Below are 25,175 nucleotides of genomic sequence, written 5' to 3' on the forward strand. Positions count from 1 at the left end.
TTTACCCTTGCTGTTGCTGCTGGAGATTCCCATGGGATAAGGTAAAGAGGAGTCTGACCTTAGGTCACAGAGCTCACTGCTGCCAACCTGCCCCACCACCAGGAGGGGGAATGGGAGGGACTCTTTGTTGCGCGAGTGGTGACCTCACTTTGGTGACGTCGCGCATCACGTGATGGAGGAAAGCGGGAGTGCGTGCGCGCTCCCCCCGCGCGGCGGTTTGAGCGGGAGCGCGCCCGTCACGTCATTTCCAGGCCTGACGCGAGTTGGAAGTGGCCGGAGCTGGAGCCCGATCGACAGAAAGCGTCCTGAAAGGGGGAGGGCAAAGGAAGGCAGCAACTCTGGGCAACTTGTACAGCAACTCGGAGACCATGGACGGTACGGGAATGCCGGCTCCCTGTGTCGGCGGCGGTATTAGTTTAATAATCAAGCTATGGCTGGCTGATGGATGGAGGGAGGGAGGGAGGGAGGGAGGGAGAGAGAGAGAGAGTAAATAAATATGGCCCAGGCGTTGTGTCTCCTTCTCCATTCACTTCATCCTACTGCCCCCCCTTCCTGAGCCTCGTCTTTTAAATCTGATTATTGATATTTAGTCATAAAGAGGAGTTACTTTGTGTTTTTTTGGGGGGAGGGGACTTGCCACCCTTTAGATTTTAGAGCCAGGCTTCCTGGAAAATGTCAGCTGTAGGGAGGGAGGGAGGAGAGGACACCAATCTGTGCCTGTACCGTGGATTCGAAATGTCATGGATCGTCCCACGTTGCTCCGTGGACAGGTGGATCCCGAGCAGGAGTCGAGGGACGTGTTGGGGAGGTAACTTCACAGGGGGTCAGACCTGAGAGGTGAGGGGAACTGGTCGAATAGTGCTACCAACGAGATAGGGCTTAAGGAGCTGGACAGATAGAAACAAATAACTTTTATTTAAATAATGCCTTTCACTTCCTCAAGGCATTTCCAAAATGTTTCACAGCCAATGAATTACAATTGAAGTGTAGACATTGTTATGTAGGCAAACATAAGGCAAGGTCCCACAAACAGAAATAAGATAGATGACCACATAATTGATGGTGTTGCACAGGATAACACCCTATTTTTTATTTTTGAAATGTGCCATGTGATCTCTTATGTCCACCTGAGAGGGCCTTGTTTTCATGTCTCATCTGAAAAACGGCACCTCAGATAGTGCAGCACTCCTTCAGTACTGTAGTGTCAGCCTGAATTATATACTTGATTCTCTGGTGTGGGGCTTGAACCCATGACTTTCTGACTGAGAAATGAGTGTGTTACCATTGAGCCAAGGCTGACTGCAAATAACTGCAACTTGCATCCATATAGTGCCTTTTAACATAGAAGAAATGTCCCAAGACACTTTACTGAGGTAGAAGGAGAAAAATGAACAATGAACCAGAGGATGGGATGAGTGACCAAAAGCTTGGTCAAAGAGGTTGGTTTGAGGAGGGTCTTTAAAGGTAGAGAAGCAGAGGGATTTAGGAAGGGCATTTGAGTGTGGGGCATGAGTGGTGGAATATATTAATGGAGTGAAAGAGTAGACTATGCACAAGAAACCAGAGTCAGGGGAACAGAGCGTGTGGGGTTTGTAGGGCTGGAGAAAGTCATAGAGATAAGAATATTAAATCTGAGCCATTGGAGGACCCAGAGTCAATATAGATCAGAGAGGACAATGGCAATGAGTCAGTGGGACTAGATACAGGACAGGATACAGACAGCAGAATTTTGGATGAGCTGATATTTATGGAGCATGGGAGGCTGGCCAGGAGAGCTTTGGAATAGTGGAGTTTAGAGGTGACAAAGGCAGCAGAGCGACTGAGGTAGGGCAAAGATGGCTGATGTTACGGAGATAGAAGTAGGTGGTTTTTGTGATGGCAAGGATGTGGGGTTTGAAACTCAACTCAGTTGACTGTAATGCTATCCTTGTAGCCTTTATGGTGGTTGCCATTATTAGTGTGCCAAAGTTTATTTCTACATGTAATTTGCAATCCCAGTTGATGCTCCTGACCAGACTGTGTCTTTAAATAGCAGGTGTATTTTCTTTAGAGAGAGGAGGCACTCGATTGTGCCCTTGTGGGGCTAGGCTTGTCTGGTTTTTGGTGTATACTAGTCAACCTAAAATAGGACCCATGATTTTGATTCTCCCATTGTGCTGCTCAAATGCAAATCATAGGAGTGGCTCCATAGAATGACTTGAAAATGTTTTCTTGTCGACCAAGTTTACTTCAATCTGGAGATTCCTGAACTAAGAAAAGTTAACACCAACTGAGCATGTAGCAGTGTTCAGCTTGTGCTGACTTTTTTTCTTGGCTTGGTTTTTCTAGATTGATACGAGCCACTTCCTGGTTTCTGTCTTAAGCCACACCCTGTAAGACAAAGGTTGATTAAAAGATATTACAAAATTTATGATGTAACCAGAAGTTTGTTGGAATACATGGCAAGATCTGCAGTATAGTGATTTCTGTTATATACCTGCAGTAATACCTTTTTATGAATTTTTCAGGTGATTGCAAGAAAATTTGCTACTTCCTATACAAGACAGCATCCAACTTGAGAGTATTTACTCTTACTTTAGGTGCAAGTATTCAGAATATTTGTCTCAACGCTAAAAGAACAATTAGGGTTTAATAGAATATTTAATATCAGAACACGATGTTGAGGAATGTTTTCACATTGGGTGTTTTGAAACAATCAGCCTAGTTACTGAAGTTAAGTATTTGGAGGACTGGGTGTTGGGATCTTTGGCTTCTGGTCTAGATAATGTACTCAGCTGTGAAAATGTAAATGTATTTGTTTTATCTTTTTAAAGCAGCTGGTTATGGAAATGCAACTAGAACAATGTGGTGCTGTTAGACTGGAGCCTAAAATCCCATCAAGTAGCTCTTGTGAAAGTACAAAAAGTTTCAATAAGGTGCCAAACGAGGTTATTACACAAAATTAGGACTCATGGGATTGAGGGTAATATATTGGCATTGAGGATTGGTTAATGGACAGAAAACGGAGTAGAAATAAACAGGACTTTTTTGGGTTGGCAGTCTGTAACTAGCGGGGTACTGCAAGGATCAGTGCTGGGGCCTCAGCTATTTACAATCTATATTAATGACTTGTGGTACACTCGTAATAGAAACATAGAAACATAGAAAATAGGTGCAGGAGTAGGCCATTCAGCCCTTCTAGCCTGCACCGCCATTCAATGAGTTCATGGCTGAACATGCAACTTCAGTACCCCCTTCCTGCTTTCTTGCCATACCCCTTGATCCCCCGAGTGGTAAGGACTTCATCTATCTCCCTTTTGAATATATTTAGTGAATTGGCCTCAACTACTTTCTGTGGTCGAGAATTCCACAGGTTCACCACTCTCTGGGTGAAGAAATTCCTCCTCATCTCGGTCCTAAATGGCTTACCCCTTATCCTTAGACTGTGTCCCCTGGTTCTGGACTTCCCCAACTTTGGGAACATTCTTCCTGCATCTAACCTGTCTAACCCCGTCAGAATTTTAAACGTTTCTATGAGGTCCCCTCTCATTCATCTGAACTCCAGTGAATACAAGCCCAGTTGATCCAGTCTTTCTTGATAGGTCAGTCCCGCCATCCTGGGAATCAGTCTGGTGAACCTTCGCTGCACTCTCTCAATAGCAAGAATGTCCTTCCTCAGGTTAGGAGACCAAAACTGTACACAGTACTCCAGGTGTGGCCTCACCATGGCCCTGTACAACTGTAGCAACACCTCCCTGCCCCAGTACTCAAATCCCCTCGCTATGAAGGCCAACATGCCATTTGCTTTCTTAACCGCCTGCTGTACCTGCATGCCAACCTTCAATGACTGATGTACCATGACACCCAGGTCTCGTTGCACCTCCCCTTTTCCTAATCTGTCACCATTCAGATAATAGTCTGTCTCTCTGTTTTTACCACCAAAGTGGATAACCTCACATTTATCCACATTATACTTCATCTGCCATGCATTTGCCCACTCACCTAACCTATCCAGGTCGCTCTGCAGCCTCATAGCATCCTCCTCGCAGCTCACACTGCCACCCAACTTAGTGTCATCCGCAAATTTGGAGATACTACATTTAATCCCCTCGTCTAAATCATTAATATACAGTGTAAACAGCTGGGGCCCCAGCACAGAACCTTGCGGTACCCCACTAGTCACTGCCTGCCATTCTGAAAAGTCCCCATTTACTCCTACTCTTTGCTTCCTGTCTGACAACCAGTTTTCAATCCATGTCAGCACATTACCCCCAATCCCATGTGCTTTAACTTTGCACATTAATCTCTTGTGTGGGACCTTGTCGAAAGCCTTCTGAAAGTCCAAATATACCACATCAACTGGTTCTCCCTTGTCCACTCTATTGGAAACATCCTCAAAAAATTCCAGAAGATTTGTCAAGCATGATTTCCCTTTCACAAATCCATGCTGACTTGGACCTATCATATCACCTCTTTCCAAATGCACTGCTATGACATCCTTAATAATTGATTCCATCATTTTACCCACTACCGATGTCAGGCTGACCGGTCTATAATTCCCTGTTATCTCTTTCCCTCCTTTTTTAAAAAGTGGGGTTACATTGGCTACCCTCCACTCCATAGGAACTGATCCAGAGTCAATGGAATGTTGGAAAATGACTGTCAATGCATCCATTATTTCCAAGGCCACCTCCTTAAGTACTCTGGGATGCAGTCCATCAGGCCCTGGGGATTTATCGGCCTTCAATCCCATCAATTTCCCCAACACAATTTCCCGACTAATAAGGATTTCCCTCAGTTCCTCCTCCTTACTAGACCCTCCGACCCCTTTTATATCCGGAAGGTTGTTTGTGTCCTCCTCAGTGAATACCGAACCAAAGTACTTGTTCAATTGGTCTGCCACTTCTTTGTTACCCGTTATGACTTCCCCTGATTCTGACTGCAGGGGACCAACGTTTGTCTTTACTAACCTTTTTCTCTTTACATATCTATAGAAACTTTTGCAATCCGTCTTAATGTTCCCTGCAAGCTTCTTCTCGTACTCCATTTTCCCTGCCCTAATCAAACCCTTTGTCCTCCTCTGCTGAGTTCTAAATTTCTCCCAGTCCCCGGGTTCGCTGCTATTTCTGGCCAATTTGTATGCCACTTCCTTGGCTTTAATACTATCCCTGATTTCCCTTGATAGCCACGGTTGAGCCACCTTCCCTTTTTTATTTTTACGCCAGACAGGAATGTACAATTGTTGTAGTTCATCCATGCGGTCTCTAAATGTCTGCCATTGCCCATCCACAGTCAACCCCTTCAGTATCATTCGCCAATCTATCCTAGCCAATTCACGCTTCATACCTTCAAAGTTACCCTTCTTTAAGTTCTGGACCATGGTCTCTGAATTAACTGTTTCATTCTCCATCCTAATGCAGAATTCCACCATATTATGGTCACTCTTCCCCAAGGGGTCTCGCACAACGAGATTGCTAATTAATCCTCTCTCATTACACAACACCCAGTCTAAGATGGCCTCCCCCCTAGTTGGTTCCTCGACATATTGGTCTAAAAAACCATCCCTTATGCACTCTAGGAAATCCTCCTCCACCGTATTGCTTCCAGTTTGATTAACCCAATCTATGTGCATATTAAAGTCACCCATTATAACTGCTGCACCTTTATTGCACGCGCCCCTAATTTCATGTTTGATGCCCTCCCCAACATCACTACTACTGTTTGGAGGTCTGTACACAACTCCCACTAACGTTTTTTGCCCTTTGGTATTCTGCAGCTCTACCCATATAGATTCCACATCATCCAAGCTAATGTCCTTCCGAACTATTGCCTTAATTTCCTCCTTAACCAGCAATGCTACCCCACCTCCTTTTCCTTTTATTCTATCTTTCCTGAATGTTGAATACCCCTGGATGTTGAGTTCCCAGCCCTGATCATCCTGGAGCCACGTCTCCGTAATCCCAATCACATCATATTTGTTAACATCTATTTGCACAGTTAATTCATCCCCCTTATTGCGGATACTCCTTGCATTAAGACACAAAGCCTTCAGGCTTGTCTTTTTAACACCCTTTGTCCTTTTAGAATTTTGCTGTACAGTGGCCCTTTTTGTTCTTTGCCTTGGGTTTCTCTGCCCTCCACTTTTCCTCATCTCCTTTCTGTCTTTTGCTTTTGCCTCCTTTTTGTTTCCCTCTGTCTCCCTGCATTGGTTCCCATCCCCCTGCCATATTAGTTTAAATCCTCCCCAACAGCACTAGCAAACACTCCCCCGAGGACATTGGTTCCGGTCCTGCCCAGGTGCAGACCGTCCGGTTTGTACTGGTCCCACCTCCCCCAGAACCGGTTCCAATGCCCCAGGAATTTGAATCCCTCCCTGCTGCACCACTGCTCAAGCCACGTATTCATCTGCGCTATCCTGCGATTCCTACTCTGACTATCACGTGGCACTGGTAGCAATCCCGAGATTACTACTTTTGAGGTCCTACTTTTTAATTTAGCTCCTAACTCCTTAAATTCGTTTCGTAGGACCTCATCCCTTTTTTTACCTATGTCATTGGTACCACTGTGCACCACGACAACTGGCTGATCTCCCTCCCTTTTTAGAATGTCCTGCACCCGCTCCGAGACATTCTTGACCCTTGCACCAGGGAGGCAACATACCATCCTGGAGTCTCGGTTGCGGCCGCAGAAACGCCTATCTATTCCCTTTACAATTGAATCCCCTCTCACTATCGCTCTCCCACTCTTTTTCCTGCCCTCCTGTGCAACAGAGCCAGCCACGGTGCCATGAACTTGGCTGCTGCTGCCCTCCCCTGATGAGTCATCCCCATCAACAGTACCCAAAGCAGTGTATCTGTTTTGCAGGGGGATGACCACAGGGGACTCCTGCACTACCTTCCTTGCACTACTCTTCCTGCTGGTCTTCCATTCCCTAGCTGGCTGTGGACCCTTCTCCTGCGTTAAGACCAACTCGCTACACATGATACTCACGTCATTCTCAGCACCGTGGATGCTCCAGAGTGAATCCACCCTCAGCTCCAACTCCGCAACGCGGACCGTCAGGAGCTTGAGGTGGATACACTTCCTGCAGATATAGTCGTCAGGGACACTGATGTCGTCCTGAGTTCCCACATGGTACAGGAGGAGCATAACACCCGACCGAGCTCTCCTGCCATGACTTAACCCTTAGATACACTTAAATTGGCAGCAACAATGTTAAAAGTTACTCACTGTTATAGAAGAGAAAAAGAAAAACTACTCACCAATCACCAGCCAATCACTTACCCTCTTGGCTGTGACGTCACCTTTTGATTTCTTTCTACTTCTTTTTTGCCTTCTCTCCCCACTGTAGCTGCACAGGTATGCCTCTCGCTGCCACTGGGCCTTTATAGGCCTCACCAACCACGCACTCCCGCCTCTCGGACTGCCGCCGCCTCTCGCTGCCACTGGGCCTTTATAGGCCTCACCAACCACGCACTCCCGCCTCTCGGACTGCCGCCGCCTCTCGCTGCCACTGGGCCTTTATAGGCCTCATCAACCACGCACTCCCGCCTCTCGGTCCTAAATGGCTTACCCCTTATCCTTAGACTGTGACCCCTGGTTCTGGACTTCCCCAACATTGGGAACATTCTTCCTGCATCTAACCTGTCTAAACCCGTCAGAATTTTAAACGTTTCTATGAGGTCCCCTCTCATTCTTCTGAACTCCAGTGAATACAAGCCCAGTTGATCCAGTCTTTCTTGATAGGTCAGTCCCACCATCCCGGGAATCAGTCTGGTGAATCTTCGCTGCACTCCCTCAATAGCAAGAATGTCCTTCCTCAAGTTAGGAGACCAAAACTGTACACAATACTCCAGGTGTGGCCTCACCAAGGCCCCGTACAACTGTAGCAACACCTCCCTGCCCCTGTACTCAAATCCCCTCGCTATGAAGGCCAACATGCCATTTGCTTTCTTAACCGCCTGCTGTACCTGCATGCCAGCCTTCAATGACTGATGTACCATGACACCCAGGTCTCGTTGCACCTCCCCTTTTCCTAATCTGTCACCATTCAGATAATAGTCTGTCTCTCTGTTTTTACCACCAAAGTGGATAAATTCACATTTATCCACATTATACTTCATCTGCCATGTATTTGCCCACTCACCTAACCTATCCAAGTCACTGCAGCCTCATAGCATCCTCCTCGCAGCTCACACTGCCACCCAACTTAGTGTCATCTGCAAATTTGGAGATACTACATTTAATCCCCTCGTCTAAATCATTAATGTACAATGTAAACAGCTGGGGCCCCAGCACAGAACCTTGCGGTACCCCACTAGTCACTGCCTGCCATTCTGAAAAGTAGCCATTTACTCCTACTTTTTGCTTCCTGTCTGACAACCAGTTCTCAATCCACGTCAGCACACTACCCCCAATCCCATGTGCTTTAACTTTGCACATTAATCTCTTGTGTGGGACCTTGTCGAAAGCCTTCTGAAAGTCCAAATATATCACATTAACTGGTTCTCCCTTGTCCACTTTACTGGAAACATCCTCAAAAAATTCCAGAAGGTTTGTCAAGCATGATTTCCCTTTCACAAATCCATGCTGACTTGGACCTATCATGTCACCATTTTCCAAATGCACTGCTATGACATCCTTAATAATTGATTCCATCATTTTACCCACTACTGAGGTCAGGCTGACCGGTCTATAATTCCCTGTTTTCTCTCTCCCTCCTTTTTTAAAAAGTGGGGTTACATTGGCTACCCTCCACTCGATAGGAACTAATCCGGAGTCAATGGAATGTTGGAAATGACTCAATGTATCCACTATTTCCAAGGCCACCTCCTTAAGTACTCTGGGATGCAGTCCATCAGGCCCTGGGGATTTATTGGCCTTCAATCCCATCAATTTCCCCAACACAATTTCCCAACTAATAAAGATTTCCCTCAGTTCCTCCTCCTTACTAGACCCTCTGACCCCTTTTATATCCGGAAGGTTGTTGGTGTCCTCCTTAGTGAATACAGAACCAAAGTACTTGTTCAATTGGTCTGCCATTTCTTTGTTCCCTGTTATGACTTCCCCTGATTCTGACTGCAGGGGACCTACGTTTGTCTTTACTAACCTTTTTCTCTTTACATACCTATAGAAACTTTTGCAATCCGCCTTAATGTTCCCTGCAAGCTTCTTCTCGTACTCCATTTTCCCTGCCCTAATCAAACCCTTTATCCTCCTCTGCTGAGTTCTAAATTTCTCCCAGTCCCCGGGTTCGCTGCTATTTCTGGCCAATTTGTATGCCACTTCCTTGGCTTTAATACTATCCCTGATTTCCCTTGATAGCCACGGTTGAGCCACCTTCCCTTTTTTATTTTTACGCCAGACAGAATGTACAATTGTTGTAGTTCATCCATGCGGTCTCTAAATGTCTGCCATTGCCTATCCACAGTCAACCCCTTAAGTATCATTCGCCAATCTATCCTAGCCAATTCACACCTCATACCTTCAAAGTTACCCTTCTTTAAGTTCTGGACCATGGTCTCTGAATTAACTGTTTCATTCTCCATCCTAATGCAGAATTCCACCATATTATGGTCACTCTTCCCCAAGGGGCCTCGCACAATGAGATTTCTAATTAATCCTCTCTCATTACCACAACACCCAGTCTAAGATGGCCTCCCCCCTACTTGGTTCCTCGACATATTGGTCTAGAAAACCATCCCTTATGCACTCCAGGAAATCCTCCTCCACCGTATTGCTTCCAGTTTGGCTCGCCCAATCTATGTGCATATTAAAGTCACCCATTATAACTGCTGCACCTAATTTCCTGTTTGATACCCTCCCCAACATCACTACTACTGTTTGGAGGTCTGTACACAACTCCCACTAACGTTTTTTGCCCTTTGGTATTCTGCAGCTCTACCCATATAGATTCCACATCATCCAAGCTAATGTCCTTCCTAACTATTGCATTAATCTCCTCTTTAACCAGCAATGCTACCCCACCTCCTTTTCCTTTTATTCTATCCTTCCTGAATGTTGAATACCCCTGGATGTTGAGTTCCCAGCCCTGATCATCCTGGAGCCACGTCTCCGTAATGCCAATCACATCATAGGATGAAACTGAGTACTGTGTACAGTGAGCAAGTGTGACCTTAGCTCCTTTTAATAAGACTCCAGAGTGCGCCAAGGACAGTTCTCGAATGCCTCCGTGACTATGAGCAAGTCCGCTGGCTGTGCCATTTCTACCCCGGTGGTTGGCAATGGCAGCCGACCGAGAGCATCTGCGCAGTTATCTGTGGCGGATTACATAGTTGTATGCCGACAGCGTGAGCGCCCATCTTTGGATGCGGGCAGAGGCATTGGTATTAATCCCTTTGCTCTCATAGAACAGCGATATCAGCGGCTTCTGGTCAGTTTCAAGCTCAAACTTGAGACCAAATAAGTACTGGTGCATTTTTTTTCACCCCGTAGATGCACGCCAGAGCCTCTTTTTCAATCATGCTGTAGGCCCTTTCGGCCTTGGACAAACTCCTGGACGCATAAGCGACCGGTTGCAAAATCCCCGATTCATTAGCCTGTTGTAACACACACCCAATCCCATATGACAACTCATTGCAAGCTAGCACTAATCGTTTACAAGGGTTATACAGGACAAACAATTTGTTTGAACACAACAGATTTCTGGCTTTCTTCAAGGCAGCCTCTTGTGAATTCCCCCATACCCAGTCGTCTCCCTTGCGCAGTAGCGCATGGAGGGGTTCTAGCAGGGTGCTTAACCCAGGTAGAAAATTACCGAAATAGTTAAGGAGTCCCAGGAACGACCGCAGCTCCGTCACATTCTGTGGTCGCGGTGCGTTCTTGATGGCCTCCGTCTTGGAGTCGGTGGGTCTGATGCCATCTGCTGCAATTCTTCTTCCCAAGAACTCGACGTCCTGTGCCAGGAAAACATATTTCAACCTGAGCCCCACGCAATCTAACCAGCTAAGAACCTCTTCCAGATTCTTCAAGTGCTCAATGGTGTCCCTGCCTGTAACCAATATGTCGTCTTGGAAAACCACGGTGCAAGGAACCAACTTTAGTCGGCTTTCCATGTTCCGCTGGAAGATAGCCGCGGCCGACCGATTCCCAAATGGGCACCGGTTGTAGATGAACAGACCTTTGTGCGTGTTGATGCAGGTGAAGCCTTTCGAAGACTCTTCCAGCTCCTGAGTCATGTAGGCAGAGGTCAGGTCCAGCTTGGTGAGCGTCTTCCCTCCAGCCAGGGTCGCAAATAGGTCGTCTGCCTTTTGTAGCGGGTATTGGTCCTGCAGCGAAAAACGGTTAATCGTTACTTTATAGTCCCCACAAATTCCAACCGTGCCGTCCTCCTTAAGTACCGGGACAATCGGACTGGCCCAGTCGTTGAATTCACCGGCACGATGATGCCTTCTTGTTGCAGCCTGTCCAGTTCAATTTCCACTTTTTCACACATGTAAGATACCGCCCGTGCCTTGTGGTGGATGGGTCTCGTACTGGGAACCAAATGGATCTGCACTTTCGCCCCCAAGAAACTTCCAGTGCCTGGCTCAAACAACGATGGGAACTTGTTCAGAACCTGGGTACATGAGGTGTCGTCGATGTACGAAAGCGCTCGGATGTCATCCCAGTTCCAGCGGATTTTTCCCAGCCAAACAACGTGGGTCATCCCCTGGCACAATCCACAGCGGAAGTTCGTGTACTGCTCCGTCATAGACTTTGACTTCTGCACTGCCAATTACAAAGGCTAGTTCCTTGGTGTAAATCCTTAGTTTGGTGTGAATGGGGCTGAGCTTTGGCCTGTGTGCCTTTTTGCCCCACAGCCTGTCGAAGGCCTTTTTACTCATTATGGACTGACTTGTCCACTTGTCCCGTGCCATAGATACTGGAATACCGTTCAGTTCAACTTTCAACATTATTGGTGGACATTTTGTAGTGAAGTGTGTGTACCCCATACACTTCCTGCCACCTTGGTTCGAGTCTCCAATTCAGCCTGATCCACAGTGCATCGATCTTCCTCTGCGACGTGGTGGTTTGCAGCTCGCCTGCACACTCTTTGGCGGTGTCCCATTGTTCTGCAACCATTGCACGCATAGTGCCTAAAGCGCCATTGATGGGCCCGATGATCACCTCCACAGCGCCAACAAGGTGTTAACTGCCTCGCAGTTACGATTGATGTTAGACTCTGGGTCAACTGAGGTTCGGCTGCAGCAGCCGGCATGTATGTTCTGCCATGTGTATTTCTGCTCGAGACCGACGTTACTTTATGCACAGTATTGGCTGAACTACTTTACTCTGCAAAATCTGTTTGGTGTTGTTGCTGGTGGACATAAATGCCTGGGCTATCGTTATGGCTTTACTTAGATTCGGAGTTTCTACAGTCAACAGTTTGCGAAGGATTGTCTCATGTCCAATGCCCAGTACAAAAAAGTCTCTTGAGCATTTGTTCTCGGAATCCCTCTAACTCACAATGTCCTGCGAGACGCCTTAGTTTGGTGACATAGCTTGCCACGTCCTGGCCCTCCAATCATTGACACGTGTAGAACCGGTATCTCGCCATCAAAACGCTTTCCTTAGGATTTAGGTGCTCCCGCACCAGCGTACACAGTTCTTCTTAGGATTTCTCTGTTGGTTTTGCCGGGGCCAGGAGATTCTTCTTGAGGCCATAGGTTGTTGCCCCACAGACAGTTAAGAGGATCGCCCTTCGTTTGGTAGCATTCTCGTCCCCTTCCAGCTCGTTGGCCACGAAGTATTGGTCGAGTCTCTCCACGAAGGCCTCCCAATCGTCTCCTTCTGAGAACTTCTCCAGGATGCCGACTGTTCTTTGCATTTTTGTTCGTTACCTCGTCACCAATTGGTACACTCGTAATAAAGGATGAAACTGAGTACTGTGTACAATGAGCGAGTGTGACCTTAGCTCCTTTTAATAAGACTCGAGTGCGGGTACCTCGTGGGTAGCCTGCTTATATACTGTGCTCCCAAGGGATGCTGTGATCCCTTGGGACTCCAACAGGTGGGCCCTCTGGTGGTCAGATGTCATGCAGGTTATAAAGGGTTAAATACATAACTTGGATGAAGGGACTGAGCGTAATGTATCCAAGTTTGCTGATAGAGTTAGGTGGGAAAGTAAGCTGTGAGGAGGGCACAAAGAGGCTGCAGAGATATATAGACAGGTTGACTGAGTGGGCAAGAATATGGCAAATGGAATACAATGTGGGGAAGTGTGAAGTTATCCATTTTGGTAGAAAAAACAAAAGCAGAATATCTTTTGAATGGCGAGAGACTAGGAAATGTTTGCATTCAGAGGAGGTTCACTCGACTGGTTCCTGGGATGAGGGTATTGCCCTATGAGGAGAGGTTGAGTAGACTAGGCCTTTATTCCCAGGTGCTAGTGGGGATGTTGCACTTTATCAAGGAGGCATTGAAGGCGCCCTTGTAGCGTTTCCTCTGCCCACCTGGGGCTCGCTTGCCATGTAGGAGTTCCGAGTTGAGCGCTTGCCTTGGGAGTCTCATGTCGGGCATGCGGACGATGTGGTCCGCCCAACAGAGCTGGTCGAGTGTGGTCAGTGCTTCGATGCTGGGAATGTTGGCCTGAGCGAGAACACTGTGCGTCTATCCTCCCAGTGGATTTGCAGGATCTTACGGAAGCAGCATTGGTGGTACTTCTCTAGCACTTTGAGGTGTCTACTGTATATGGTCCACATCTCTCAGCCATATAGGACGGGTATCATTACTGCCCTGTAGACCATAAGCTTTAGATCCAGATTTGAGGTCCTGGTCTTCAAACACACTCTTCCTCAGGCAACCGAAGGCTGCACTAGCGCACTGGAGGCGGTGTTGGACCTCGTCATCGATGTCTGCCATTGCTGATAGTAGGCTCCTGAGGTATGGAAAATGGTCCATGTTGTCCAAGGCCACGCCGTGGATTTTGATGACCTTACACTAAACATCCATATGACAAAGCTCCTCCACCAACCTGACCCCACCACACAGCATGTTTGCCTTAGAGGGAGATTCACTCGACTGGTTCCTGGGATGATTGCCCTATGAGAAGAAATTGAATAGACTAGACCTATAGTCGCTAGAATTTAGAAGAATGCGAGGTGATCCAATTGAAACATATAAAATTCTTAAGGAGCTTGACAGGGTTAATGCTGAGAAGATGTTTCCCCTGACTGGGGAATCTAGAACATGGGGTCACAGACTCAAAATAAGGGATTAGCCATTTAGAACTGAGATGAGGAAACATTTCTTCACTCAAAGGGTTGTGAATCTTTGGAATTCTCTACCCCAGAGAGCTGTGGATGCTCAATCGTTGAGTATATTCAAGACAGAAGTCGATAAATTTTTAAGGATTATGGGGATAGGGCGGGAAGGTGGAGTTGACTTAGAAGATCAGCCATGATCTTGTTGAATGGTGGAGCAAGCTCGAAGGGCCAAATGGCATACTCCGGCTCCTATTTCTTGTGTGTCAATTAATATGTTGATCACGTTTAATGTTCACTTGTTATTGGAAGTTGGGCAGCACTTGCAAGGCAGTATTGCTGATTGTCTGGAACTGGAATAGCATGTCGGACAGGCTGAGTAGGGTTTATAAACAGTCCAACAGCTTTCATGGTGATTTTCTGGTGCTAACCCACAAATTCCCAGATTTGTTTTGAATTGAGTTTCAAAATTTACTATGATGGGATTTGAATTCATGACCTCTGGGTTACTAGTCCGGTACTATAACTATTAGGTTACCATACTAGAGGTTTTCCACCAAAGCAGATGCCTTCTCCTTGGCAGTACATAATATTTTAAATATATTTGTTGCAATGGAGGCTTGACTGTTTGATGTGATAACAAGTGCACTGTAAGTGTCAATAACTGGCCATATTTAACTTTACTGGTTTTTCTCTTTACAGATACTTTGTTTCAGTTACGGGTAAGTACTAAAATTCTGCCTAATTTTCTTTTTCTGTTTTAAAAAGAGTCAGATGTCTTTTTTCATATTTCTTAAGATGGCCGTGCTGTGATTGGACAGTGATGCATTGAGGCTTTATATTTTTATTATATATAATGCTACTTGTCTTCAACCTATCGGCAGCAACAGTATCGATTACTTCATTCCTCCTCCATCACCTCTCCTCCATGGTCCACCTCTGTGGGATCTCCCGCTCCCTCCCTCTCTGCCCCCCCTGCACTCTGTCCCCTCCCCCTCTCTTCTCCCCCCCCCCCGTCCCCTCCTCTCCTCTCCTCTTCCCTCCCCCCCCCCCCCCGTCCCCTTCTCTCCTCTCCTCTTCTCCCCCCCCCCCCTCCTCTCCTCTCCTCTTCTCCCCCCCCCCCCTCCTCTCCTCTCCTCTTTCCCCCCCCCGTCCCCTTCTCTCCTCTCCGCCCCCCCCGTCCCCTCCACTCCTCTCCGCCCCCCCCTCTGTCCCCTCCTCCTCTTCCCCCCCCCCCCCTGTCCCCTCCTCTTCTTCTCCCCCCCCTCCCCCCGTCACTTCCTCTTCTCCCCTCTGTCACCTCCTCTTCTCTCCCCGTTCCCTCTTCCCCCCCCCGTCCCCTCTCTTCCTCCCCCCCCGTCCCCTCTCTTCCCCCGTCCCCCCTCTCTTTCCCCCCCCCCCACCCCCGTCCCCTCTCTTCCCCCGTCCCCTCTCTTCCCCCCCCCCCGTCCCCTCTCTTTCCCCCCCCCCCGTCCCCCCCCCCCCCGTCCCCTCTCTTCCCCCCCCCCCCGTCCCCTCTCTTTCCCCCCCCCGTCCCCTCTCTTTTCCCCCCCCCGTCCCCCCCCCCGTCCCCTCTCTTCCTCCCTCCCCCCCCCCCCCGTCCCCTCTCTTCCCCCCCCCCCCTCTCTTCCCCTCCCCCCCCCCCCCGTCCCATCCCCTCTCTTCCCGTCCCGTCTCTTCCCCCCCCGTCCCCTCTCTTCCCCCCCCGTCCCCTCTCTTCCCCCCCGTCCCCTCTCTTCCCCCCCGTCCCCTCTCTTCCCCCCCGTCCCCTCTCTTCCCCCCCGTCCCCTCTCTTCCCCCCCCGTCCCCTCTCTTCCCTCTCCCCGTCCCCTCTCTTCCCCCCCCCGTCCCCTCTCTTCCCCCCCGTCCCCTCTCTTCCCCCCCCGTCCCCTCTCTTCCCCCCCCCCTCTCTTCCCCTCCCCCCCCCCGTCCCATCCCCTCTCTTCCCCCCCCGTTCCGTCCCCTCTCTTCCCCCCCCCGTCCCCTCTCTTCCCCCCCGTCCCCTCTCTTCCCCCCCCCGTCCCCTCTCTTCCCCTCCCCCCCCCCCGTCCCATCCCCTCTCTTCCCCCCCCGTCCCGTCCCCTCTCTTCCCCCCCGTCGTCCCCTCTCTTCCCCCCCGTCCCCTCTCTTCCCCCCCCCGTCCCCTCTCTTCCCCCCCCCGTCCCCTCTCTTCCCCCCCCCGTCCCCTCTCTTCCCCCCCCCGTCCCCTCTCTTCCCCCCCCCGTCCCCTCTCTTCCCCCCCGTCCCCTCTCTTCCCCCCCGTCCCCCTCTCTTCCACCCCCCCCGTCCCCCTCTCTTCCACCCCCCCCGTCCCCCTCTCTTCCACCCCCCCCGTCCCCCTCTCTTCCACCCCCCCCGTCCCCCTCTCTTCCACCCCCCCCGTCCCCCTCTCTTCCACCCCCCCCGTCCCCCTCTCTTCCACCCCCCCCGTCCCCCTCTCTTCCACCCCCCCCGTCCCCCTCTCTTCCACCCCCCCCGTCCCCCTCTCTTCCACCCCCCCCGTCCCCCTCTCTTCCACCCCCCCCGTCCCCCTCTCTTCCACCCCCCCCGTCCCCCTCTCTTCCACCCCCCCCGTCCCCCTCTCTTCCACCCCCCCCGTCCCCCTCTCTTCCACCCCCCCCGTCCCCCTCTCTTCCACCCCCCCCGTCCCCCTCTCTTCCACCCCCCCCGTCCCCCTCTCTTCCACCCCCCCCGTCCCCCTCTCTTCCACCCCCCCCGTCCCCCTCTCTTCCACCCCCCCCGTCCCCCTCTCTTCCACCCCCCCCGTCCCCCTCTCTTCCACCCCCCCCGTCCCCCTCTCTTCCACCCCCCCCGTCCCCCTCTCTTCCACCCCCCCCGTCCCCCTCTCTTCCACCCCCCCCGTCCCCCTCTCTTCCACCCCCCCCGTCCCCCTCTCTTCCACCCCCCCCGTCCCCCTCTCTTCCACCCCCCCCGTCCCCCTCTCTTCCACCCCCCCCGTCCCCCTCTCTTCCACCCCCCCCGTCCCCCTCTCTTCCACCCCCCCCGTCCCCCTCTCTTCCACCCCCCCCGTCCCCCTCTCTTCCACCCCCCCGTCCCCCTCTCTTCCACCCCCCCCGTCCCCCTCTCTTCCACCCCCCCGTCCCCCTCTCTTCCACCCCCCCCGTCCCCCTCTCTTCCACCCCCCCCGTCCCCCTCTCTTCCACCCCCCCCGTCCCCCTCTCTTCCACCCCCCCGTCCCCCTCTCTTCCACCCCCCCCGTCCCCCTCTCTTCCACCCCCCCCGTCCCCCTCTCTTCCACCCCCCCCGTCCCCCTCTCTTCCACCCCCCCGTCCCCCTCTCTTCCACCCCCCCCGTCCCCCTCTCTTCCACCCCCCCCGTCCCCTCTTCTTCCCCCCCCCCCGTCCCCTCTCTTCCCCCCCCCGTCCCCTCTCTTCCCCCCCCCCGTCTCCTCTCTTCCACCCCCCCCCCCCGTCCCCTCTCTTTCCCCCCCCCGTCCCCTCTCTTTCCCCCCCCCGTCCCCTTTCTCCCCCCCCCCCCGTCCCCTCTCTCCTCTCTTCCACCCCCCCCCCCCCCGTCCCCTCTCTCCCCCCCCCCCCGTCCCCTCTCTTCTCCCCCCCCCCCCCCGTCCCCTCTCTCTCCCCCCCCCCCCGTCCCCTCTCTCCTCTCTTCCACCCCCCCCCCCCGTCCCCTCTCTCCCCCCCCCCCCCTGTCCCCTCTCTTCTCCCCCCCCCCCCGTCCCCTCTCTCCCCCCCCCCCCCCGCCCGTCCCCTCTCTCTCCCCCCCCCCCCCCCCCATCCCCTCTCTCTTACCCCCCCCCCCCCCCGTCCCCTCTCTCTTTCTCCCCCCCCCCCCCGTCCCCTCTCTTCCCCCGTCCCCTCTCCCCCCCCCCCGTCCCGTCCCCTCTCCCCCCCCCCCCCGTCCCCTCTCTCTCTCCCCCCCCCCCCCGTCCCCTCTCTCTTCCCCCCCCCCCCCCCCGTCCCCTCTTCCTTCCCCCCCCCCCGTCCCCGTCCCCGTCCCCTCTTCCTTCCCCCCCCCACCCCTCTTCCTTCCCTTCCCCCCCCCCCCGTCCCCTCTTCCCCCCGTCCCCCGTCCCCTCTTCTCCCCCCCCCCTCTCCCCCCCCCCCCTGTCGCCCCCCCGTCCCCTCCTCCTCCTCTCCCTCCCCCCCCGTCCCCTCCTCCTCCTCTCCCTCCCCCCCGTCCCCTCCTCCTCCTCTCCCTCCCCCCCCATCCCCTCCTCCTACTCTCCCCCCCCTGTCCCCCTGCCCGCCCCTAGCCATTGAGTGCCTTGCCAGTCTGCTTCCCCTGCCTCTAGCCCTGGCCGAGTGGCCTCCTGGTTCGCATCCCCACCCACCCCTAGCCCGAGTGCGTTGCCGGTCTGCTTCTTCACCCATAGCACTGGCCGAAGGGCCTCCCGGTCCCACTCCCCCCCCCCCCCCCCCACTCCTAGCCCCGAGTGGCCTCCCAGTCCTGCTCCCCCGCCCCTATCCCAGGCCGAGTGTCCTCCCAATCCCGCTCCCCCACTCCTATCCCAGGCTGAGTGGCCTTCTCCCTCCTGGTCCCGCACCTAACTATACCCGAAAGGCTTCCCCCACCCCCCGCCTCCCCCCTTTTACCTCTCGGGTATTTGCTGCACTTACCTGCGCCGATTTCCTTAACTCTCCATAAGCTTTTTCTGAAGAGGCCACATACGCTGGCCTAAGAAGAACTGGAGTAACTCTCAGCTGGCCAAACTTCCCTAAATGGCCAGAATTGGCACGGGTGGCAGGTTACGCCCCTTTTGGCTGAATAAAAAAAGGTACCCAAGAAAATCTTAACTAACTGAGTGCAAATTGATCGAGGAAACTGGATTTTTAACTTGAGCCAAAAAAAGCAACCTACTCCAAAAAATATGGCGCAAATCACAGAGAAATTGAGCCCATTATCCATCGGCATGAGATCAGTTACCATAAGTATGTTGATCATCTTCACTCTCAATTTCATACCACTTCTGTACTGTCAGACTGCTTGCCCTTCATTGAGACAGGGATATACTGCATGTCCGTCACCCTTGCTGACCTTCTCTAGCACCCTGTCACCTATTGAATTCAGAATCCTTGACCTTTACGAATTCCTCTGTGGCCTTGTCCCAGCTCACCCCTGCAACCTCCCCCATCCCATAACCTTCCGTTCTCCAACTCTGGTGTCCTGTGCACTGCCCCTCTCTCTCCCACCACCATCGGTAGCACAGCCTTAGTTGCCAAGGCCCTACACTGCAGTTCGTTTCCTAAACCATTTGACCCTACTGCTCATTTCCCACCTTTTCCATCTCCTCGCAACCTATTTTTTTCAGCAGTACAGCCAGTCATCTCTTCTAATTCTTCTTTGGCTCAGTTGGTAACCCTGGCTGCCTCTGAATCGGAAGGTTGTAGGTTTAAGTCCCACTTCAGGACTTGGGTACATAATCCAGGCAGATAATTCTCTGCAGTACTGAGGGATAAGTCATGAAACCAAAGCCCTGTCTGCCTGTATGAGCTGGTATAAGATCCGATAGCACAATTTGAAGAATAGCAAGGGCGCGTGCTTTTCTGGGGATGTAGCTCACACTGGCAAGGCCACTTTTTTTTTTGCTCATCTATAGTTTCCCTGAGAAGGTGGGCTGCTTCCTTGAGCCCCCATAGTCATTTTGGTGATGCCCCCTCAATTTTGTTGGGTAGGGAATTACAGGATTTTGACGATTAACATCCAATGTCCATATCAGGATGGTGTGTGACTTGGAGATGATGGTGTTTCCGACACGTTGCTGCTTTGGTCGTCATGGTGTAGAGGTTGTGGGACTGCAGGTTTTCCTATAGTTAGTACGTCCTGCAGCTACATTGTGATAGTGGTGGAGGGTTTGGATCATGAGTCCAGTGGCAAAAGAACCATAGAGGAAGCTCCTTTGCCTTGCATTGTGTTGAGCTTTTTGAGTATTGTACTTGTATCCATTCATGCAAAAAGTGAGTTTTCCATCACATTCCTGACTTGAGCCTTGTAGACAATGGATGGGCTTGAGGGATCAGGTGGGTGGCCAATTATCGCAAAGCACCCAGTCTCTGCCCTGATCTTGTAGCCATTAGTTTGATATGGCTGATCCAGTTGAATATCTTGGCAGTTAACACTGACCAGAGCTTATGATGGGGGACTCGACAATGGTGATGCAGTTGAACGTCTGGGTGAGGTAGTTGGGCTTTTTCCTGTTGTAGCTGATTATTGCCTGGTACTGGTGTGCTGTAAATGTTACCTGTCAGTTCTCAGCCCAAACCTGAATGTTGCCCAGGTCTTGCTGCAAGTCAATGTTCCTCCCTCAATTACCAACAGACTGGTCTTTCATTGATTTATGGTTTGTGGCATCTTGCTGTGCTATTGGCTGCTATATTGCATTCAGAAGTAATTAATTGATTATGAAATACTTTAAGTTGTTCTAAGGACAAGCTAAGGTGCTATATAAATGTAAGTTTGTCTTTTGTAGCAGGGTGATGGGTGGATTAATAAATTTAAAGGAATGATCTCCTTACCACCTCCCCCGCCCGCCCGCCCCCCCCCCCCCCCCCTTCCTCTGAGAGCAACTCTCGTAGTTAATCTTTGGTCCTTTCTTTAATTAAAATGATCATACTGCTTTCCTTTAGCCACTTGCTATGCCCTGTTTGCAAGATTTCGTACCATTCCTGGATGAGTGATGTGGATGGGAGTAATCCTATTCTGTATCCTCACTGCAGATTGACGAGAACACACACAAGTTTAAACCTTTTGGGTTCACCATATCAGGGCAGCATTCTTGTCTATGAATCAGAAGGTCATGGGTCTGTTATACTCCAGAGACATAAGCATAACATTTAGGCTGACACTCCAGTGCAGTACTGAAGGAGTGCTGCACTGTTGGAGGTGCCACCTTTTGGATGAGATGCTAAACTGAGTTCCCGTCTTCCCTCTCGGGTGAACGTAAAGGATCCCAAGGTACTATTTAGAAGAGCAGGGGCGTTCTCACGGTGCCCTGGCTAATATTTATCCTTCAACCAACATCAGTAAAACAGATTATCTGATCATTATCGCATTTCTGTTTGTGGGACCTTGCTTTGTGCAAATTGGCTGCTGCGTTTCCAATATTACAATATTGACAACGCTTTAAAAAGTACTTCATTGGCTGTAAAGCTTTTTGGGCTGACCTATAGGTGCTATATAAATGCATGTCTTTTTTTTTCTTACCAGTTTATGGCAACAATCTCAATACTGCTTTCAGTTCTGGATTTTATGGGGTTTTTTTTTATACAGCTCATTAAACTGATCAGAAAATTCAGTTATATTTCAGGATGTATCTCATTGGTAATTTAGTCTTTGAATACTGCTTATCCTTTAGATTTTTTTGTACTACTTACTATAGAGATAAAAGAAAATTGAGCCCAGTGTACTATTCATTATTCGAAGAGCAGTACCTTTTTAATATGGATGCCAGATTAATTTTAAAGCTCCCATTTGGAGTGGCTCAAGGTCTACAACTCGAGACGGTTGGAATCTGAAAGGCATTCAGTTCAGATCTATATTGGCAGTGGTTTGGACTCTGAATATAGCTTGGAGAACTTTCCCCAGCCTTGAATTTGTCTGTAAAGTACCAAAAGGAGGAATAAAATGAGCAATATGTACTGTTTATTTTATTCCCTTTTGGCTTGATGGGAAAATGTACCCCATGGCACAGCAGACCCAGAAATTCGCAGGATTCATTCCTGGTCTCAGTGAGTTAGCTGATCTTAGACAGAAAAGCTGGTGGGGAGGGGGTGCTACTGACGGCTCCACGTGTCTAGTCTATGGAAAGAAAAGTGGCAGGGCTTCTCGTCTTGATCATTATCCAGTAATCCCATCTCCTTTACCCGCCACTAGAACGTTTGTGTATGTGCTCGGTCTCCAGCTCAACTGTGGATAAATCTGTTGACACTCGTTGTTGAGGGTCACTTGAATAACGTACCTCGTTGTACCTGTGGGACCATGCCCAAAAATTGAGGAGAACTATTTACTGGAAAGGACAGGAATTACTTTGCTCTTGGTTTTGACTCTGTTGCAGAAAGTTACTTCATAATGTTTTAATCTTTTACAGTTTACATCAAAACAGCTGGAGAGATTGGCCAAGAAGGCAGAAAAGGATTCCAAATCCGAACAAGCTAAAGTGAAGAAGGTTAGCACTCGCTTTGCATATTTTTAATCGCAGTTTCCCTAGCTAAAACCAAATTAATTACATTCTTTAATATTGTTTTCATGTACTAGATGGAATAAGCTTAACAAACTGGATAGCATTTTCTTGCCCCACCATTTGTTTTATCGCTTGTTGGTTAAATCCCATTCTGTAACTGTATTGGTTGGGAGCAGGGCAGAACTGTCAAATATAATGACATTTTCACAAATCTGCAAGTAATTGTCAATATATTGGGCTCAAAATTGGCCCACCCGTTTTTTCGGTGCACTCACCAGAGATGCGCTGACTTTGTGGGCTGAAAAGATGTCTCCGAGTTCTGGCCGCTCTTTGGCCTCTCCCATGGCTTGGCGCGGTGTGGTCTGTCGAGTTAGGGGGCGGAACTAGGGCCCTGCGCGAAAAACAGTGCCGGCAGCTCTCCGCATGCGCACTGGAGGATTCACGCATGCGCAGTAGCTCCTGCCGATGATGATGATGCGTCCCGCCCTATCCAGGCCGAGTGTTCTGCCGCACAGGCCGGCCCGCTGCCTTCCTGGGCTAAGGCTGCAACAAACAGGTTGGTGCGGGGAGAGTTTTGATTGGGGGGAGAGGAAAGAGCTTTGATCCGGCTTGGGGGTTGGGGGGGTGGGGAGGGAAAGAGGCAAAGCAAGGAAAAGACGACTTTTGATCGGGGAGGGGGGAAGAGAGGGAAAGGGGAAGAGTTTTGATCCTGGTGGTTGTGGGGGGGCGGTGGGGGGAAAGGGGGGGAAGGAAAGGAAAAAATTCCTGGGGGAGTTTTGATCCTGGAGGGGGGGGTGATAATTGTGTAGGCAGTAATTTTAATGAGCTTACTCAAGACTTTCCTTAACCCTGTTGATGAAAATACTTTCCTGCATAAGAACATAAGAATTACGAGAAGGAGGTATATTTTTATTGGGATATTTTGAAAAAATTATGTAAATATGTTTTGTCTCTTTACTATTATTTTTGTAGTTTAAGCTTCTATGAATGCTTCTGTTGTATAGTAAATTAACTTTGCGAAGTTTGTCATATGATTTCCAGTATAGCTGTTTGATCCTATTCACAATCTGTAGTCAAGTCATTAAGTACCTACCTGCGCTGATTTCTTAACTCTCCGCAAGGGTTTTCTGTGCGGCCACATGTGACCACGTACGCTGGCCAAGGTTAGTTTAGAGTAACTATGGGCTGTCCAAAGTGGCCTAAATGGCCAAAACGGGTGTAGGTGGCTGGTAACGCCCCCTTTGGGAAAAAAAATAAACTAAACTTTAAAAAAAATCCTAACTAACTCACTTACACTGGTGCAAATTGAATATGCAAAATGGGGATTTTTAAGATACTCTAGAAAAATCAAGTTGCTCCAAAAAAAAACAGAGCAAACTCCTGGGCAATTTTGAGCCCATAATATTTAAGTGTTACTGTCAATGATATAGTCACAGGAAAGGCCCATGAAAGCTCACTCATTTTAACCTGTACAACTTTATTTGTGCTTTTACTTCAATTCTATATTTGCCATTTTTATTATGTTTTACATGTGATGCGTATTTTGTTAGCATACGTGCAGTTTCATTTGTGAGCATATTTCCAGTTTTAAGCAGTAAAGTGAGAAGGTGAAATATTAGAATGGTAACCACCGACCTGATTTTTTTCCAAGGCTCTTCAACAAAAGAACATTGAAGGAGCAAAGATCTATGCAGAAAATGCAATCAGAAAGAAAAATGAAGGTCTGAACTGGCTACGGACAGCTTCCCGAGTTGATGCAGTGGCATCGAAGGTGCAGACGGCAGTTACGATGAAGGGGGTATGGAACAGCTGCCAGCGACTTGGCTTTCTAAAATAATTCATTACCATCCTCCTAGCATTGGCTGTGATGTTAACCTTAACCCGTGTGCCGCAGCTATGCAAATAGTGCTGATGGGATCTAGAGTGCATGAGGCAGTTGCCTCTCCTGCTGAATGCCCCTCTGTACTGCAATACTAACTTTGAGTTCTAGGGAATTGTTCTTGGTTCCCTCGCACTATGAAATTAGGCTATTATTATACTTGACAAACTTATTTCAGAACACAAGGGATATTAGGAAAGCCCTACCTGCCAGTAGTTCTCCTTGGATTTGTCTCGTGTTATCTGGGAGGGAGTGGTGACATGATAAATGTTGGATTGGCAGGAGGTGGAGAGGAGACAAGATTCTTCAGAGCCAGAAGTATCGGAAAAGAAAATGTATGGAGAGGGATTGGAAATTTGTTGATGAAGCTGTCTCGATTTGTGTACTACAGATTCTAGATTGCTCTGAGGGTAGAGGTGATAGTTAATTGTGGAAAAATTAAAGCCAATGATGCACACTTAAGTTGGTTGGGAAAGATGGATTTCCGAACATGCATAACATGTTGAGCACTTGATTCATAATTAAGATCAAGGTAACAGAACACACATTAATAATTCCTGAGACTGATCAACTTTTCTGATATCTAGGTTACAAAGAGTATGGCGCGTGTTACACAAGGACTGGATAAGGCACTGAAATCCATGGACCTACAAAAGATTTCTGCAGTAATGGACAAATTTGAACAACAGGTTCAGAACCTTGACGTCCACACTTCAGTAAGTACTTCAAATGTTACTTTTACATAGTTGAAGGCTGCGGTGAAATTTGTATGTGTCTTTTTGGATCTTCCATTACTCTTAAGATATTGCACATGTTCCATAAATGTTTTTGTTCGTTGTACGTGTACTGTTGGAATATTTTCTTCTTGTTTCCCTTGTTTTTTCTGTCTGTCCCGATAGCCAAGTGTAAATTCTTGCTTCATTTATTGCTACCATTTTATTCAGTGGCATGTGTG

The 25,175-nt window shown here is 49.6% G+C and overlaps 1 protein-coding gene across 1 annotated transcript in view; it reads left to right on the top strand.

Moving 5' to 3' along the window:
- The first annotated feature begins 229 nt into the window (after positions 1–229).
- Positions 230–25,175, top strand: part of chmp1a (charged multivesicular body protein 1A) — a 29,552-nt gene continuing 4,606 nt past the window's right edge. The window contains exons 1-5 of the mRNA XM_070898228.1: positions 230–375; positions 14,886–14,905; positions 22,249–22,326; positions 23,993–24,139; positions 24,808–24,936. Coding sequence (XP_070754329.1) covers positions 369–375; positions 14,886–14,905; positions 22,249–22,326; positions 23,993–24,139; positions 24,808–24,936 — 381 coding nt within the window. The 5' untranslated portion in view covers positions 230–368. The remainder of the gene's footprint in view (positions 376–14,885; positions 14,906–22,248; positions 22,327–23,992; positions 24,140–24,807; positions 24,937–25,175) is intronic.

This window comes from Pristiophorus japonicus, chromosome 13 (genome assembly GCF_044704955.1).
Source record: "Pristiophorus japonicus isolate sPriJap1 chromosome 13, sPriJap1.hap1, whole genome shotgun sequence".
Lineage (NCBI taxonomy): Eukaryota > Metazoa > Chordata > Chondrichthyes > Pristiophoridae > Pristiophorus > Pristiophorus japonicus.